The sequence below is a fragment of the Mchenga conophoros genome, linkage group LG6 (assembly GCF_057382185.1).
Source record: "Mchenga conophoros isolate Kocher_MC1m ecotype Shallow Benthic linkage group LG6, M_conophoros_male_GT1.1, whole genome shotgun sequence".
Taxonomy (NCBI): Eukaryota; Metazoa; Chordata; class Actinopteri; order Cichliformes; family Cichlidae; genus Mchenga; species Mchenga conophoros.
The window spans coordinates 23,982,744-24,002,318 of NC_140531.1; the positions used below are offsets into that span (position 1 = coordinate 23,982,744).

General features: G+C 41.1%; 1 protein-coding gene across 1 annotated transcript in view; it reads right to left on the bottom strand.

Annotated features, from left to right (window-relative positions):
* Positions 1-3,750: 3,750 nt before the first annotated feature.
* Positions 3,751-19,575, bottom strand: part of klhl5 (kelch-like family member 5) — a 40,984-nt gene continuing 25,159 nt past the window's right edge. Inside the window, exons 6-13 of the mRNA XM_085276931.1 lie at positions 15,793-15,979; positions 14,962-15,186; positions 14,057-14,132; positions 13,431-13,517; positions 11,957-12,031; positions 11,540-11,677; positions 8,895-9,066; positions 3,751-6,161 (exon numbers count right to left, since the gene is read on the bottom strand). Of these exons, the coding sequence (XP_085133057.1) occupies positions 6,105-6,161; positions 8,895-9,066; positions 11,540-11,677; positions 11,957-12,031; positions 13,431-13,517; positions 14,057-14,132; positions 14,962-15,186; positions 15,793-15,979 (1,017 nt within the window). The 3' untranslated portion in view covers positions 3,751-6,104. The remainder of the gene's footprint in view (positions 6,162-8,894; positions 9,067-11,539; positions 11,678-11,956; positions 12,032-13,430; positions 13,518-14,056; positions 14,133-14,961; positions 15,187-15,792; positions 15,980-19,575) is intronic.

Consider the following 19,575-nt stretch of genomic DNA (forward strand, 5'->3'; position numbering starts at 1 on the left):
AAGGTAAGTAAATCTCCAAAAATTGATTCTGTTCATCTGGATGTAGCATATTTAAGTAGCGTAAATACGCTGTACTTTTAGGGGCATGACAATTGTATATTGATATGCATCGTGGATGTTCCACTATATAATTGTCTGCTTATATTACAAAAATAGGATGAGGACTGTTCTTGCTTTCCTACCTGCCCATGTGATCTTGTAATGATGAAGTCCAAACAATAAAATCAGCGTGAGTTAATCAGGGCTCGACAAGTGAGTGGGTGTTACAGTTAAAAGTGCAATGAAAAATACAGAAGTTAAATGTTCCACCTTGTCTCTTGTGAAGGATCTCCTTCACAATCAAGAATCATTGTCCAGATTCAAAATGATTTCAAAGTTTGTTGAACCAATGGACAAAGCTAAATCACCCAACATAAAGTCTCTCTGTATTTCATTTGCTCTGGGAATATAATTAATACATTATTTTAAAAAACAGGTAGAAAGTGAGCATTGCATATAGCATGAGAGAGAAAACAATTCATTTCAGTTCTGACAGGATTTTCTAATCAACTGCAATAAATGGCATGAAAAATTGTTATTATCCATCCATCCTTCTTCTTCTGCTTATCTGGGCCGGATCGTAGGGGCAGTATCCTAAACACAGAAGCCCAGACCTCCCTCTCCCCAACCACCTCCTCCAGCTTATATGGGGGAACACCAAGGCCTTCCATCCCTTTATGCAAAGACACAGTTCTTTCGAAACATCACAAAACATCGAATACAAATTAAACTCTCAGATCCAAAAAGTAGGTTAAGCAAAATTTGCACTTCAGTGCTTGCAAACACAAACTTGCTTCAGCCATCATAACTCCACTGACTTGGATCTCTAGAGTAAAAACTTCTTCATAGCTGGATTAACCAAACAGTAAACAGTACTGATTCTTAGGTGAGGATATTCACAGCATAACTGTTTAATACAGACTTGCAGCTTTAAAAAGAAAATGTAAGTAACACCACAAATTAATACCACTGGCCAGTTTTCACCTTTTCCAAGCAGCATTATTGTTACAAGTATCAAGCCCACCTGAAGTTAACTGAAATCATGCTTTCACCACAGATCCAGCAGGTGGCAGCTTTTCATAGTTTTTCTTTAAAGAACATCTCTTTCTACTCTCCAGGCATGCCTATCTGCATATCTTTGTCCCATTTCATTTCTGCTGTCCTCTGGGTGTTCACTGATGTCCTTTTTGGAAGTTAACCAATTTCAGTGCTTTTCTCAGTGCTTTACAGAATGACCCACCCGATATAAATTAGGAGAAACTTCTGCCTCCCTTGTGTTACCTCATTTTGCCCATAGGCAGAAAGAAAATGCTGATGACCTTCTGATGATCCGTGTACAACCCAGGCAGAGAGCTGGGATGAAATGCCAGCTGTGTCACACAAATATTCCTGTCTGTGCTCTGGCATGCTGAAGCAGAATACACCCTGCTGACTCAGATCTCATTAAGATGCACTGAAGGGAGCAGCTGTATGATTTTCAAGCAAAATGGTAAAATTAGAGCAGAGAGAGATGAAAAAACGAGCTGATGAAAAATGAATGAAAGTGTTTTTGCCAACGAGACAATGCGAGCAGAGCTTTTATGCAGGATGCGGTGCGTTAATAGAAAGAAAAAAGGAACTGCTGCACTTTACGAAATATAAAGAAAGCAGGTCTATATGACATAGTGAAAGCTGACAGATAATCACTGAAAATGACTTCCTTTATTTCCTTTATTATGTGAACCATTTCAGCTTTCCATCGTTGCAGCTGCGGAGGAAATGAGATTCTCATGGTATTTTATTTCTGCCCCTTCCTCCTTATTCTTTCACAAAAAAATCCCAAGTGAATATGTTTCTGCCCTCCAGGAATCATGCAAGTTTTATGTAGGTGTTACAAGTTGCCCTGAAAAGATACTTTGAAATATCTTTATGTTCTTTTTAAGGTTTTTTTTTTTTCCCTTCTTTTAAACAAATCTGATCCTGGAGGTTTTTGTCAATCCTGTGGTATTATTTTTTTCTCCACACTTTCTAGGCATTCAGTGTCTAGCAGAGCACAGGAGCCTAGCAGGAGAGCAGTTCCTTAAATATTCTATTTTTGGCAGGTTAATTGGTACTGAACCTCGGGCTACCCCTGCACGACAATCCTATTTCTCTTTTGCTGTATATGCATTTATTAATACTGATAAAAGATAAAAGGCATTATTACAGCACTACAAGCAATCATGCTACATACAATCTTGAAACTGAGAATCAGTCCTAGACTATACAGTGAGCCCTTATCAAGACCACACAACCAGAATACAGAGCAATCCAAACACAACACATGCAAGATGGAGTCACCCTGTGTGTGTTGGATACTAGGAGGCAGTTTTGGCAGTCGACAGATCCGCGTCAGTAACCACTGAGATCCTCCTAAGGAGCTTTTTATTTTAGTGCATCTCATAATCTTCAGCTGATGATTTTTCTCGCCCCAGTGATCACGGATATGAAAACAGTCAAATTTCAACCCGTGGTGGTTTAAAAGCTCCAAATGCGACAACTGTGACAAAACTGTCACCATGATGTTGACTTGTAAACATCTATGATGAATTTTTAGTCTGCAAATCAATATTCTGACAGTGTTAACACAACAAAGTGCACTCATACACTTTCTTTCTCAAAGCTGCAATTAAAACGTAGGCAAAACAAACACGTGTAAAAATTTACACATCGAGTTTGCCGCAAAGTGATGACACCATTTGTGGATGAAGGATTGCACGAGTGCCAGCACCGTGATGACACCATCAGTAATGAACGCACCTTTTCCCATTTGTTTTCCCCAAAATGAAGAGGAAATTTGCTCTTAATTCACAGTATCTGTCATTTCCTTCTGTTTGTTCCAGCTCTTTATTGAAGCCATATAGTGCTTTTACTGGGCGCCACATAAAGGATTTTATACACACTTTTTATACACACTCACACCAGTCAGTCTCCACAAACTTTAGGGTCTTTACTAGAATTAAAAATACAGTTTTGTGGGTCTCACAAGCGCTTGACTGCACAGCATATCTGCTTTATTCTGCTGCTGCGTTGATGCAGATGTTGACAGATGTAAGTGTTTACCGGTTATTTCCAAGTGTAGGATGCAGAATGAAGCAGACCACTTTGTGTCTCCCTCTTGCTGCTGTCAGGGGAAATAGACTCAGGTGCAGTAAGGCGGCAAGACAAGGTCACCAGCATCATCTCTGAACGCCACCGGGAGTCGTTTGTCAGAAGCACTTATGATTTAAAGCTTCCTCTGCAATAAATATCAGAGTGAATCACTTGCCTACTGGTCACTGTCCTGAGGCTAAAATATCTATAAACTGCCCCCATTCCTCCTCCCTGCACACTTGTTCCACTCTGCCTCGAACAGCTGTGGCGTCTCTGGTTCAGTGTTTAGCTTTTACATTTGAGGAGCTGCACTTAAGACTAATGAGGATCCATATTAACCTCCAGGCACATGAAAATACATTCAGAATTGCACTTCAGCAGCCAAAAACCTGCACAGAAACCTTTGAACTGCATAGGGCCTTGGCTGGAGTCGCACCAATGGGGGTGCTGTTAGAAATAAGAGCCAAATTTACACCACAGTGGCATTTACTGTGAATGTGACAAACGCAAACTGCCAGCTGCAACATCTGTAGCATAAACATGATTAGCTGTTGCTGTTAAAACGCCTCTGTCGAGCAGGGAAAAAGCCACGGGAAGTGGTAAATCACATCTTGACTTTAATGTATAAAAGACCAATGATAGCTACAGCAGCATATATTGTACATACATAATGTATTTTGTAAAAGACGAGCAGCTGTGCAGTTTCCCACAGACCGCTTTTATTACATCGCTTCATCATCTGAATTCATGTTACAAAAAACAAAACACAATAACACACAGCATTTTCAGTGGGAAGTGTATAATATAGACACCGTAATGCAGTAAGACTACATTCAGACTTTATATTTATTTATGTACATAATATACAGTTATAGTTAGATTTGGAATGTGTTTTATGTTATTTTTAACCTCTTGCTGAAATCATACAACACAGTGGAGATGACACACTTCTTCTGCTGTGATCTGAAGAGAATTACTCTAAATAAACACCAGGCAGGTTTGAAGAAGCAAGCAAGGGTGGGGGAGAAAATAGAATAATGCAGCAGTGCATTAGGCTTGAATAAACATCAGCTCGGCAGAGGGGAATTGAGAGCCTTCGCGTCTCCGCTTTTTAGATGTCAAGCTGGCAAATTTGGGCGGCTTTTCAGTCTTCACCGGCTCCTGGGGCGCTTGGCTTTCAGCTGTGTGGTTAAGTGTGTCTTTGTGTGTGTGCAATATGTCCGTGTGTGTTTGTAAAGTGCATCCTGGGGGCTACATTAGCCCTACATCTGTCAGTTCAGAGAGGAAGCCTGTTTTGCCTCTCACTGTCAGGAGTTTCCTTGCTCTGCACTGGACAGACAGACAAACACACACACGCACAACATGACCAATAGGAAACAGACAGGAAATGCACAATTAAGGATGCAGCATGACATTTTTGTGCCGTGTGCCGGTAGGGAATCTGCTGTCAGAACCTTGCATTCCCTACGTTTCCTGACCCACAGTTTGTTCCACAGCATTCATCTGCCCCTCATGTCTTATGTTTTGTCTACAGTAGCATCGAATCCAATAACGCTTTGAACTCGACATCAAACAAAATATCGGCACCGGCTGAATCAACGTTATTAAATTCATGGTCTCATTACATGGTCTGTTGTTCATTTTTCTGGGCCTGAAATTGGGCTCTAAAGCAAAGCGGTGCAAGCAAACGTGTGTGTGTGTGTGTACGTGCGGTGATGAAGTGGGAAAACGGGGATGAAGAGAAAGCAGCAGGGAATTGAAGATGTGGTGAGGGGAAGATTCTCATTTGAGATAAAAATATACTCCTTGCAATTTCTGAGCACCCAACACACACACACACACACACACACACACACACACACACACACACACACACACACACACACAGGAAATGAAGAAACCTCTACAGCGGAGGGAAAAAATACGGTAGCTGAACAGACCCTGTCTGTAAATAGCTGACCCTGTGGTCTGGGGGAAATTGAAAACAAAATTTTCCTGCAGGGATCAACAAAGGATCACAGTGTTATCACCATTATCATCTCACACACACACGCACACACACACACTTCAAACCCAAATATCCTGCTTAATGGACCTAGAGTTGTGCAAAAATGGCAGTTAAAAACAAATAACGAAGTCAAAAGTTGGACAATCTTCTGGCGCAACTTAAAGAAAAATAAAATATTAAAAAGCTGAGATAAACTTCATACCGCAGCATTGCAGAGGCTTCAGATGTGAGCTGATGCAACATGGAAGACATATGCGCAGAAATATTTGATGAAGCATGAAATGTTTTTGCATGAAAATTGTAGTTCCTCACAGAATCGCTGTTCGTGAGGGTGTGCTGATTATGTCAAAAGTCTTTCTTTCATCTGTCGGCGGGTAACGGTGGGAAAAAGCAAGGGGAAGAAGAGCACTTGCCAACTGCAGCATAAAAATAATAGGGACTATCTTAAAATAGCATCAGTACACAGCATCAGATACTGTTTGGAGAAACGAAGAGCGTAACGTGATGAGGCAGTTTTGACAATCTCACTCTGTCTTCCACCTTTTTACTCAGCACAAATGGGAGCTGAAAGCAGCCGTGTAGATTTAGACGTGCACGTACGGTATGTGTGGGACAGCTGTTCTGTCGAGCTCGGATAAACACTGCAGATTTCCTCTCTGCCATGTGTATTTCTGGCAGTTCACTTCTGTGGCACAAAGTATCGGGACGTGAGAACTTTATCGGAGAGCTACTGACATGTACCTGAACCCTAATCTGCCTAAAATCTGAAGGATTAGTCGGCATTACGCAGAGTAAAATGTGTCTTTGCTGAAGAGTGTTCGCAAACAGTTTCCTGGTGTGGCCGGAAAGACCTCTCGGTGTCCCCAGCAGTGTCGGCGGTGGCAAAGAGGAGGGTCTGCGAGCCATATGGTGAACAGTCTGCCATCTACTATGTGAGGTTGTGCTTTCACAGTCTGACAGCCACCACGCACGCGCCTGCCCTGCCCAGACACAGAGGTGCTACCTGCAAAGATAACAGGACAAACATGAGGAACACAGTCAGAGATGTGGATTGTTTATATAACTGAAAATTACTATTAAACTACTGACTTGCATTGTTTCATAGTTTTGAAAACGTTGAATGTAAAGACTGCAAATTTGGATACGGCTATATTTTTAAATGGTCTGCAGCTCACTTGAGCAATTATTTAATTTCATTTTAGTCTTTTGGGGGAACAAATTTATTGATTTTGGCTCAATAAAAAAAAAACAGTTTTGAGTACAAATGCTGTAAATAAATCTACAGCAGAATATCTGCCCCGTGCCCGAGGGTAGTGATCCAAAATAATGGGAAATAGACTGATTCTTATACAGCAATCTACTTACTCAAAGAGCACTTTTTTTAACAAGTGATTTTTATCTAACATTCACACACACAATCACACTCCAATCAATGCATCGGGACTTTGGGTTCTGATTGTAGGGGTCAGTATTTTGCTCAAGGATATTTTGGCATGCAGGCTGGAGCAGCCAGGAATCCAACCGCCAACCTTCAAACTTTACCACCCAAAACACGAGTCAATACCAGAAAAAAACAAAAAACTAACTAGAAACATGACTCTATGGGAATGATAATATCCTGTTTGACTTAAAAGTTTATAAGCACCTTGTTAACATATACAGATGGATAGCACACACGTGCTGATACACAGACGCGCACTCTCTTGACTACGCTGAATTTACTAATGAAGACTACTTGATATAATTTAAAGCTTGAGAAAAAAAAAAAACTAAACAGAATTGAAATGACTTTGTTGGCTGCTTTAGGTGTGCTATTCTCCACAGTCTGGATCTATTAGGTGGTGATGGATGATCTCAGTGGCAGCCAATTTCAGTTTTACTATCAAACCTCATCCAGAGCTTACTTTTAAGATGCTTCAGCTGCAGTCTCTGCTGCCTCTGCAAGCCTCTTTGCAACCTACGGTGTCCCTATCGTGCTATTTTTGACTTGACTTGTGTGTATAGCTGTGCTCAGAAGTTTACGTACACTCATGGCCACGATAATTTTGGGCTATTTCGTTATTTCTTTCTGTTTTTGTTCCAGGGTGCAATGATTGTATAGCATACATCTTTAATGACTTTAAAAAACACTCAGGCCAGTGATGTGTGTACGTAAACTTTTGACCAGAACTGTAAATGCACCGAATGGGAGGGAGATCCCAGAATAGAGTGATGCTGCCAAACAAAAACTGACTGCAGATGGAAATAACCCATCATAGTTATTTGGAGTAAACGGGTCCTGAAAGTGAACGGAAGGAAATGGGTTATTATGTGACTGCAGGGAATGCATGCTGTTGATATCAACAGTGAGCCCAGCAGGGAGCAGAAAGTGACGATGATAACCGAGTGGTGGAGGTGGTGTTTTAAAGAGCATCAGTAAGTGGTGACAGCGCAGTTTCAGGGGAACACAGTGAAGCTGTAACTGCAGCAGCAGACATGAGTCAACCACCTGAACCAGCTGACAGGTTTTTATGCCGAAATGCCAAGGTAATTTCTTCTAATATCATTTTGAACAAACGGACTCATTTCCACATAATTTATAATAATAAAAAAAGAGGAACAAAGAGAAGGCATCAGTGCTTATGTTTGACATCACTGTTACTGCACAGACAAACCATGCTGAGCCTCCTTTTAGCACCTATATTACTCGATTTGGCATTATTGAGACTGACAGATTTGTGCCAAAGCCAAGAGTGGAAGTGATGCCACTAGGATGGCACTGACAATACACCAACTGATTTGTTTGTTTAAGTCTCTGACAGTAGATACAGGACATATTTAATGGTCTCAGCATTTCTTCTCTCATCTGAGTTTGTCCTCGTCCCTCCCTGCCAGTCTGAGCAGTTCAATGCATTCTGCTTCCTTCCTCCCACACCTCTCTTGTTCTCAGCATGGTGCCTGTCTCTAAAATGGCAGATTTTAACAGAAAAATCTGCCAACCAAAGTTGGAAATCCTCTGAGCCTACGTGGGAGATGGGGTATAAACTGAAGAGTGGCAGAGACTCCTGAAAGCCGCTGAATGAGATCACTCAACTTTGAGCGGCAATATCCAGCGGCAAGGACAATATTAGCAGGAGGAAAACACACATTTACATAACAATGAAAACATGCCAAGATACATCGGAGAGGAGCTGTGGGAAGGTCAAACTGTGACTGAGTGTTTATACATTTCATCTACTGATTTGTACATTTGTGTTTTACTACACGTTTTTTACTGAACTGCAATCAGTGTGTGTGTGTTCATACCTGGATGCCCTCTCTGGATACTCTCAAGCTTCACTTGGTTCACATTTTGTCATACTTTCAGTCTTATTCCAAACTGAATTAAATTAAATTTTCAAATTCCAAAAAAATCACATGTACAGAAGTATTCACAGCCTTTGCAATGACACTCCAAACTGAGCTCAGGTGCATCCTGTTTCCACTGGTCATCGGTCAGATGCTTCTACAGCATGACTGGAGTCCACTTTGGGAAATTCAGTTGATTGGACATGATTTGGAAATGCACACACCTGTCTATATAAGGTCAAATAGTTGACAGTGTCAGAGCACAGACCAGGCTAATGGTCCATGGACCTCTGAGACAGGAACATGACAAAATGTGGAACAAGTGAAGTGCTGTGAATACACAAAATGCAGTGAATGAGGTTAAAGAGACACAGATTTGCTGCGCTGTGCACGTGTCTGCATACAGTACCTGTTTCCACTCGTTTGTCTGAGGGTCGTAAGCTTCCACAGTATTGAGATACACCTGGCCGTCATACCCGCCCACAGCGTACAGACGATCACCAAGGAGACAAACACCTACGGCATCTCTGCTGATGCTCATGGGAGCCACAGCTGTCCACACATCTGTCTGAGGGTCATACCTGCACACAGGAGTTCACACTGTAGTTCAGTGGTTTGAAGTTGGCGTGAGATGATGTTCATTAGCTCAGCTTAACATGAATACTGGAAGTAAAGGAAAACAGGCTATTCAAAAATAAATACCTAATTTTCACCCCTCACTTTGTGCCATCTCATTTGTTTAATTTCACAAAACAGAAATGACAGGATCTTGCTTCAGTCACATGCTGTGACCACTTCTTAGCAAAACAGCTGGACACAGTAACTTCACAGAGTTGTTTCATCACTGTATGACACTAACACACCTTTACAGAGATCTCTGCTCACCAGCCAAATCTGGAATAAAGTGTGGGTAGGTATAAACAAGTCAATAAAATAGTGACGTTAGTCTCACCAAAATCACAAACTGTGTTCTTACAGCAGCTACATGTACCTAATTAAATGTATGTGTAGGATTTCATCAGCTGTAGATCTGCTCGCCTGTATTTTTTCAAACTTTGGACGTAACCAGGAAAACTATTTTCCTTGTTTTGCAACATGTGCGCAAAGCTAAGCAGATAAAAAAATGACTTCAACTAAATATTTCACAGGGAATTTTTCAACCTATCAAATAAGCCCATTTTTCAAGGTGTTCAACTATTCCTGCGAAATACAATATATACAGAATTAATGTAAATGTAAAAATAACGTAAAAATTATTATACACATATATACACATATATATACACACATATATACACACATATATATATACATATACATACATACACACATACATATATATATATATACATATACATACATACACATACATACACATATATATATACACATATATACACATATATACATACACATATACATACACACATATACATACACATATACATACACACATATACATACACATACACACATACACATATACACATACACACATACACATACACACATACACATATATACATACACATATACATACACACATACATACACACATATACATATACACATACACACATACACATATATACATACACATACACATATATACATACACATACACATATATACATACACATACACATATATACATACACATATACATACACACATACATACACATACACATATACACATACACACATACACATATATACATACACATACACACATATACATACACATATATATATGCACATATATATATATATATATACACATAAACACCCAGCACGCCCCTGCGGGCGGTTTATCCTTCAAGCTCGGGTCCTCTACCAGAGGCCTGGGAGCTTGAGGGTCCTGCGCAGTATCTTAGCTGTTCCCAGGACTGCGCTCTTCTGGACAGAGATCTCCGATGTTTTTCCCGGGATCTGCTGGAGCCACTCGCCTAGCTTGGGAGTCACCGCACCTAGTGCTCCGATTACCACGGGGACCACCGTTACCTTCACCCTCCACATCCTCTCGAGCTCTTCTCTGAGCCCTTGGTATTTCTCCAGCTTCTCGTGTTCCTTCTTCCTGATATTGCTGTCATTCGGAACCGCTACATTGATCACTACGGCCGTCTTCTTCTGTTTGTCTACCACCACTATGTCCGGTTGGTTAGCCACCACCATTTTGTCCGTCTGTATCTGGAAGTCCCACAGGATCTTAGCTCGGTCATTCTCCACCACCCTTGGGGGCATCTCCCATTTTGACCTCGGGACTTCCAGGTTATACTCGGCACAGATGTTCCTGTACACTATGCCGGCCACTTGGTTATGGTGTTCCATGTATGCCTTGCCTGCTAGCATCTTGCACCCTGCTGTTATGTGCTGGATTGTCTCTGGGGCATCTTTACACAGCCTGCACCTGGGGTCTTGCCTGGTGTGATAGACCCCGGCGGAAGGGGCTACATGAATAGGATGAGGGACCTACATATATATATACACATATATATATACATATATATATATATATATACATACATATATATATACATACACACACATACACATATATATATACATATATCCAATAATTGAAATCAGCACGTTTCTACGATTTTACAACCAAAACTGTTAAAAACAATCAAACACTGTGGTAGAAAAGTCAAGAACACAAATCTTTGTTGTGATTTCTTTATCACACTTGCTTTCCCACTACCAAAGCCACAGTGTGCTGCACTGTCCAGTTCATTTGTTCATGTAAGCAGCTGCATCTTTGTCCTTGAGCAGAGATTCAAATGTCCTTTCTTACTGATGCGCTGACAGTAGTCTTACACTCAATTATAATACACACAATACTAAATCAAGGTCAAATCCTGCTCCCATTTAGTATCTTCATTAGCAAGATTAATGAGTAATAATTCTGCACATTGCAATGAGGATTCAAAAGACACTAAAATCTTTCCATTAATTTTACAAACGCTGCCACTGTATGACAGACACATTATAAGCACCACAATACTTTAGCATATTTCAAATCAAGCAAACACATTCATAAATGTGGACTCACCTTTCCACACAATCACTTAACCGAGATGCCAGGGATGACGCCGGAGCATCGTGGCCTCCGATGGCGTACAGGAACCCGTGCCACGTGGCCACGCCCACACCTCCACGCCTTTTAGCCATAGGGGCACAACCACTCCACCTAAAAATGAAGAATACAGTTAGAAAAAAAGGAGAGGGAAACATATTGTTTGAAAATTACTTTACTCTTTCCAGTCCTTCCAGTAGACCTTAATCAAAGTACATGACAAGCTTTTTTCAGTGTTGTCTGTTCTAACATCCTGTGAGGGTTACTAGTCTCCTTTGATCTGTGGGTAAATAACCTAACAGGAAGAAGCGCTTCACTAGAGGAACATGTAGACAGGAAACAAAATAGGAGACAGCAATTAGTTGCTGACAGATGAAGTCCCCGGTCTCTGACCTGTTGGTGTGGGGGTCGAAACACTCCACTGAACGCAGGCAGGATGAGCCGTCACGACCTCCTACTGCATACAATCTGAGGAAGAGGGAAGATGGTGTTATCCCTCTGAACATTTCTGGACCCTGGAAGTCCCTTTTCAATTTAGTGACACTGAAGCAGATGGTACAAGGTGGAAGACAGGCATATGTGTGTGTCTGTGTGTGTAGCTTGTGAAGGTTTTTTTGAGGGCAAAATGAGGTGGGAAAAATCAATCAGCCATCACTCTTGGTGCAACACAACCCTGAGCAGTCAGTCTGTGTGTGTGTCCTTGTGTGTGTGTGTGTGTGTGTGTCCATGGATGTGAAGTTGGGACGGTAAAGAAAAAAATGAAACGGGGCCAGTCAAGCAAGTAATAAGTTCCATCAGGCAAAGCGCTCTGAGAGTACACAGCACATACAGTACATGACACACTCACCAAAGCACACAGCAATGCTCACACACACACTAACACACACACACACAAAACTGCTGGGCAAGGTTAGCCGTTGCTTCTGTATTAATTAGCATCTATAAAGCATTTCACTGTCTCTGAGGCCCTGAATAATAAAAACAACATGCAATATTTGATTCTAATAACTTCCAATTCTTTGGCCAGCGAGGCACTAAAAGCCCTAAAGCCTTATTAAATCCAGCTATTTAAATAAATGTTCGTCTGTGTGTGCATGTGTGTGAATGAATATTGTTATGCTTTCCATTACTGCCTCACGTGTCTTACAGAAGAAGGTGGGAAGTGACAGTAGTATAAACGTAACACTTTTATCTTCCAAACAAAGAGCGAGATTGTGAAGGTTTCAGGTCTCACGTTTCTCAAATGACAAAATATTTACAAAATCTTCTCTTTATGCCACACGTATCAAGTCACATCTTGCATAAAATTATTTTTTATTTGATTTTTGAGAGAAATATCAGCAGCTGGTAACACTGGCTTCAAGCTTAGCTGGCAGATACTTTTGCTTAAAGTCATTCAAATAAATATAGAATATCACATTTTAACCCCCCTGGCGCCTGCACTATGATTCATTTGTAGTATCTTGTCTGTATTGGTATTATTTAACTTTGAAATATGTAATTTAATGCTGCACTTTGAGCATCCTAGTTTATTTTTTTATATTTACATTTATATTTCAATTGAGGTTGCATTCTGCTACTTCCAAATGTCCACAGCAACATATCAGGGGCAACAAACATTGCGTTTGTGATGTTGATGCCTTTTGGAGCCCTTTAAACTTGAATTAACTAACAAATTATATGGCTCGCTATGTGTAACAGATGCAAAATGCTAATTCCAAAACCAAAACGTCTACACTCCATAACAAACGGCCAAAGCTGTGTTTTGTGCTAAAACAGATGCGCTAATATTGAATGCACTTAATATAACTTAGAACAAGCAAATCTGAGTAACTTTTTACCTGAGGGGAACTGTGAGATCACTTACTTGCCATTGAGAACAGCTACTCCCACTGTGCTTCTAGGTGTAACCATGCTTGCAACAAAGCTCCACTGGCGTCCTTGAGGGTCCCACCTGACAGACACAGTGTAATTTCTCAATCCTGCTCAAGGCACAGCATAAAAACCTGTATCTCTAAGGTCTCAGTCACACAGGCTAGAGACCGGTCAGCAACTCCCTGGCAACCTCCAGTCACTAGGGAAAAATGTGTGAGTGGGGCTTTAGCAATCATTTCACAGCAGCTGCCATCAAACTCAAACAACCCTCACTAACTGCTCAGGAAACGTCCATTTTTTCCTCGTGACCAGTGGTTGCAACCCAGTGTGACCTAGGCCTTACCAATAATGAAATATGTAATGTTTAAGAAGGGAATCAAAATATCTGTCAACAGTAAAATGTCATTTTAAAGAGAGACAGCCGTTTCTCCACAGAAAAACAGTATAAAAAAGCAGGGATATGAACAGCAAAACCTGGTCATACAAACCCAAGTTTACCCATATGACTAACTACCAGACAAAGTAAGTGACACTATTTAATAATTTGGATGAATTGACCCTTTAAAAAGCTGGGTTGATATCACAGAAAAAAAACAGCAGTGTGAAGTTATTTTGCACCTTTCCACTGTACTGAGGTAACTCCAGCCATCGTGTCCTCCTACTGCATACATGGGTCCCTCTAGAACAGCCACACCTGCAGAAGATAAACACACGTACTATTAAATCATGAAAACTTCTCAAAACCAAATCAGCCAGGATAAGCAAAGCATCACACATATAAAGCATCATACTTTTAGGACAAGAGGTGTTAGTTTTTATGTGTGTGTGCAACTACACCCAGGGCATTAGGCATGTAGAGTTAGCAGCATGTTGACACCTCTGTACTTCAGGGATTTATCTGCCTAAACATCTGTGCTGCCAGATGTGTTTGAAAACCCACCACGGTTCACACACTTGCACACTTTCGTAAACACAATAAAACAGCACAGCACGCCTTATCAAATGTTGTTATAGTAATAGCAGGACACTGCTGCGAGTGGGGAGATGCCTTTCAAATGAGAAACATGGGCTCAAACCAGCCTGCTGAAGTGTTCTTGAGCCGTGGCACCGAATCTGCTGATCCGCTGCAGTTGAGTTGCTCTTTTTTGTCACTTTATTGCGTTAGGAAGCAAGTGTAAGGACAACGTTTGAAGGATTGAATCCAATTTCATAACCAAATATTTTTTTTCTTCAAAACTTTACTTTTATATCACAGTGCTTAATATCTTTGGGACACAGTTTATCCACAATGGAGCAGGGTGTGTCTGTAAGGTGCATCTAAGCTTCTGTTTTGATCAAAATTTGTAAGGTAAAGTCCAGTTTATAGAACAGCACAAAGTGAAGACATGCAGGAGTGTATCGAAGGCAACTAAATTTGAGATAAAGTATAAATACAGCCCAAACAGGACACCTACCTTCTTGACTCAAAATTCAAAATCTAAAGCAAAAAGAAAAGAAAATATAAGTTGTCAAACTGCCCTCACCTAGGCCATGCCTGTGTGTGGACATGGGGGGCATGACGCTCCAGGTTTTGCTGTGTGGGTTGTAACACTCCACAGTGTTGAGTGTCTTGAGTCCGTCTCGCCCTCCAACTACGTAGAGACGCCCGTCGAGGACTGCTACACCAAACTGTAGTCTCCGTCCACTCATGGTGGCAACTTGCCTCCAGGCGTCTCGACGTAAACAATACTGCTCAATAGTCGTGGCACCTGAAAAAAAAGAAAAAAAAAAAAAGAAAGAAGAAGAAGTACGTGCTATTAATTCTGAAACTCTCTAAACTGTACTTTTTCACACTTTGTCCTTTTATGCATTAAAAAAACAATTCAAACTTGCACCTTCTTGATAACGCCTTCTCACAGTTGTAGGATAGTGTTAAACCTGTTGACACTGATGCTCAATATTTCATTTAAAGGTAGAACTAAAGGAGCTGCTCATTAATGTGGAATCTGTTAAGCTATTAAGGTGAACCTATTATGCTTGTCCTTACTTCCTGTAGAACCGACTCGGTTCCTCACACTACACATGCGGTCAGCAAATGTACAAGTAATTCCTTTAAGCAAAAAAACCCTTCAGATTACCCTAAACAGCCTGTTTAGTGAAGGAATACCCTTAATATGGTAATGTCAGCTGTGGCTGTGAGCAGAGATGCCCCATCTATTGAAATCTTCTGTTTGTAATGGGCATCAATCAGAACAAAGCTTTTCTAAATGGAAGTTACCGACTCTCAGTTTGTAGCATTTGTCACAGTTTAACTGTAAGCTCAGTCCTCCTCTACCACAGCATCACCTGTGTCTGGATGTGAGATGCTGTTGTACCTTTCGTAGCATCCATGCCACCCACAGCGAACATGGCCCCTACGGTGGCCTTGCGAGGCCGAGTGCGGGGGCTCTGAAGCAGGGGCCGACGCTGGGGTAAAAGGTGATACTTCATCCCCTCCATCAGGAGGCGTTGGCACTCTACACTCTCCCGGAGGAGAGGGTTGCTCTCAAGGTCCGCTAGGAACTACAGACACATGCAAAAAAGAAATGAGAAAAAAAAGCAAAGGCATCAACACGCAGAATCATGTGACAGCTGCAGCTGGAATATATGGAGGGCACACGCATGTGCTACATCAGTATGGGTGTAGGGACATGTTGGCTGCGATGTTATCGCTGATTGAAGAGGTTCAAGAGCCGAAAGAAGGCTGCTCTCTCTCATTGAGAGATTAGATGAGATCAGACCAACAACCATTAATGCGCTCTCGCACACGAGACCACGCACACACTGATCATCTGACACACTAGAGAACTAATCTGCCCTCAACATCTCATCAGCTCTCCACACCCTATAACCTCATCTACAATCACACACACACGTGCGCAAAGACAGACACACAAATACCCAGGGGCTGCAGCAATCCACAGCCTGTTCCTGAAAACACATCCTGAGGAAACTGCTGCCTGTGAGAGGCATGGTAGTGAGAATCAAGTTTTCCCTCAAGCATGGGGGGGGAAATACATGATTTACATTTAGATAGGTTTGTGTTTGTGTGTTTGTGTGAATTTCGAAGTCATTTTAGGTTAGACTTTGAGAATGCCTGCATCTCTGTTTTTGTCCCGCATGTTCAGACAGTCACTTAGATTCAATCACAGAGAGCAGGTATAATGGAAGAACTAGAAGATAAATAAAAAAGAAGAGGAAAGCGATTATTATTTTTACCCTCTCATTTATTTTCTGTGTTCTCCTCCATAATTCCCACCAACACAAATAACATTCAGCTCAAATAATTCAACTTGGTCACTGAATATAAAATCAATTTCCCCCCCGCCAGACGTGGAGAGCGTAAAGCAGGCATGGTAAATGGATAAGCAGCTTACACACCAGGGTGAACCCACACTTCTACTGCGTACAATCACTGAGGGACAAATTACGGCGAACCCTATTTGCGCATTCATTCATGTGCATGTGTGTTAAAAAAACGGACAGATCGAAAAAAAATAGTGTTTGTCCTCTCCGGTGGTATTTATACATCTCTCTGTGAAGGACTGAATGTGGAGGATGAGATAAGACAGCTTGCTGCAGGCGTCCCACCTTGTCCTCTCCGTCCTCTCTTTACCTCACAGTGGGCAGAGAGAAACTTGTGTTATCTTCTCTGTTTCAGCTCACGCTTGAGAGAGAGAGAGGGGCAGCATGGGCTCTGTCTTCTTCTAAAAAAAAAAAAAAAAGGCACACTCTCATACACACATCTTCCAGCTACACACATTTTTTATTCCTTATGCGTGTCCCTGTTGCTGGATGTGCTCTTGCTCTAGCTGTCCTCTCCATCTTGACTTTTTGTGAACACCATACCACTGCACAAATTCCCACAAAACACAACTTACAAACAATACTGCTATGCAAATAATTTAATATACAATTTTAATCATTTCAGATTTAATGTTGTCCTTTGAGGCAGTTCACTGGTTTTAGGCCTGACTGTAATATCTCAGGAACTACTGGGCGTACAGCCATGACATTTTTTCCACATACAGTCATGGTAGCCACAGTCTCTTTCATTTTAGCGCCATCATTTTAGCTGTATATTTACTTTTTCCAATACTTGTACCATATCTTGTATTTAGCACTAAAAAATACAAGAAATGAACTCATTCAGTGCTAAAAAAAAAAAAAAATGCTGGCATCCTCACGTATTAAAGTGAAAATCTAAGTGGTAAGTAAACATTATACCTGTGAAATAAACTAGCATATTAGCACTGTCGTATTAGATTTACAACATTTGTTTTTTTAGCATTGTGTTGTTGGAAGGCGGGCTTTTAAATATATAATACATCTCGATTCAGGTTTGCAGTAATCCATATTCTTATAAACATATTAAGAGCCAAGGCACACCATAATAAATATAATAGCATCTTTTCACTAGTGCTCTGACCTTGTAGTGTTGTTAAAAATTAAAAAACAAAACAAGGGGAAGTGTTTTACTGAATTTCCATGACAGAAAAATAAAATCTCATTTTAATTCTTCTCCCTGGTCTACACTGCCAATTTTGCTTCCTGAGATATCACATAGAGAAACTTACATTTATATTTTTTTCTCCAGATTACAAGCAGCAAGCTGTGCCTGTCTTGGGAGAAGACTTTGCACTATTTTTGGTAGGCTGCATTGGTTTTTGCTATTACTTTACTATTACTGAAATAAACTGGCTGTGGCTGTGTTCATTAATTTACTCAACTGTTGTCAGATCATCTGAAGAGCTTTGCAGTCTAATTTTTTCTATAATCGTGGCTTCACAGTAAGGTGCTGGGGTCGTTATGGCTCAGGATATAGAGCAGGTCATCTACCAATCAGAAGGCTAGTAGTTCAATCACAGTCAGACACTGGACAAGATACTGAACCCTGAGTCACTCCTGACACATTCGTCAGGGTGTGAATGTTAGAGAGAAGAATTACAGAAAGAAAATGATGCTTTGCTGGCAGCACTGTACAAACTAATAAGAATTAAAACCCAACAAAGAAGTCAAATAGGCTCGCAAACGGTCATATCCAGAGCAAACTAATCTTGGTTCACTAATCTGACCCAAAAAATAGGACTAACAGTTCTTATAAAAACGTGCCTGGAATATGTTAATTTATCACCATGAGGATAATTTGGGTGAAGGCCTATTAAGTGATCATCATGTGCAAGTTTTATTAAATTCTGACAAATAGTGTAGAAGGATTACCAATTCTTGTGAACTGTGTCCAAGTGGCTGCACATCATCATTTAGCAAGACGCTTACTTCTGCTTTTCTGCATACCTCATACATATAGGTTAAGTTCATTGAAAGGTCATATAGTATGGCTGGAAACAAACGCATACATGTCGTGCAGTTGAGTGTCTTGTGTTCCAGCGGGGTTTGTGCCTAGATAAACCCAACAGATGAAGACACCCACGTAGGCTTCAGCTGCCAACATGCTCCATCAGACCTGCTTGTCGGTTGTCATCCTGCCTAAAAGCGCTAAATTTCCACTGGTCACAGATATTGTACAAGCTGTCATACAGCTGTTTGGTGTGTACCGTCAGGCTGATGCACTTCTGAGGAGATTAGATGAAGAATATATATGTGAATGTGTATGAGTGGGAACAGGGATTGGGAATTAAAACATTTCATCTGGTGAATTGACATCCTCTTGATGAATAATAACATGGTGGCCTAGATAGAGAGCTAACTAATTGGCTGATGAATATTGATCGGTTGTCTGTGTGAGGTTTATGTTTCACTCTATTGGCATTTCACAGCTCGTGAGGATCCTGAATGCTGGCTTATTTGTCATTTTGTCATGGTGGCGGTGGGGGAGGAGCTGTCACACATGATACACTGTTAAAGGTAAAAATCAACCCTTGGCTCTGTGCCTCTTTTGCTTTCAGTCTCTCTGCTCTGTTGCCACTCTGCTGCTTTACCCCTCTGCCATCCATCTTCTTCCCTGGTTACATGTTACAGCTACTTGTGATTTCAGCTGACCGGGGCGAAGCCATATATCTGAGCTGTTCATGCTATAAAGTGCCAAAGAACAAAAACAGGGCGATGTATAGATGCTGACAGAGATAATGGAAAGACCTGAGGGGGGACAGAGGGAAATT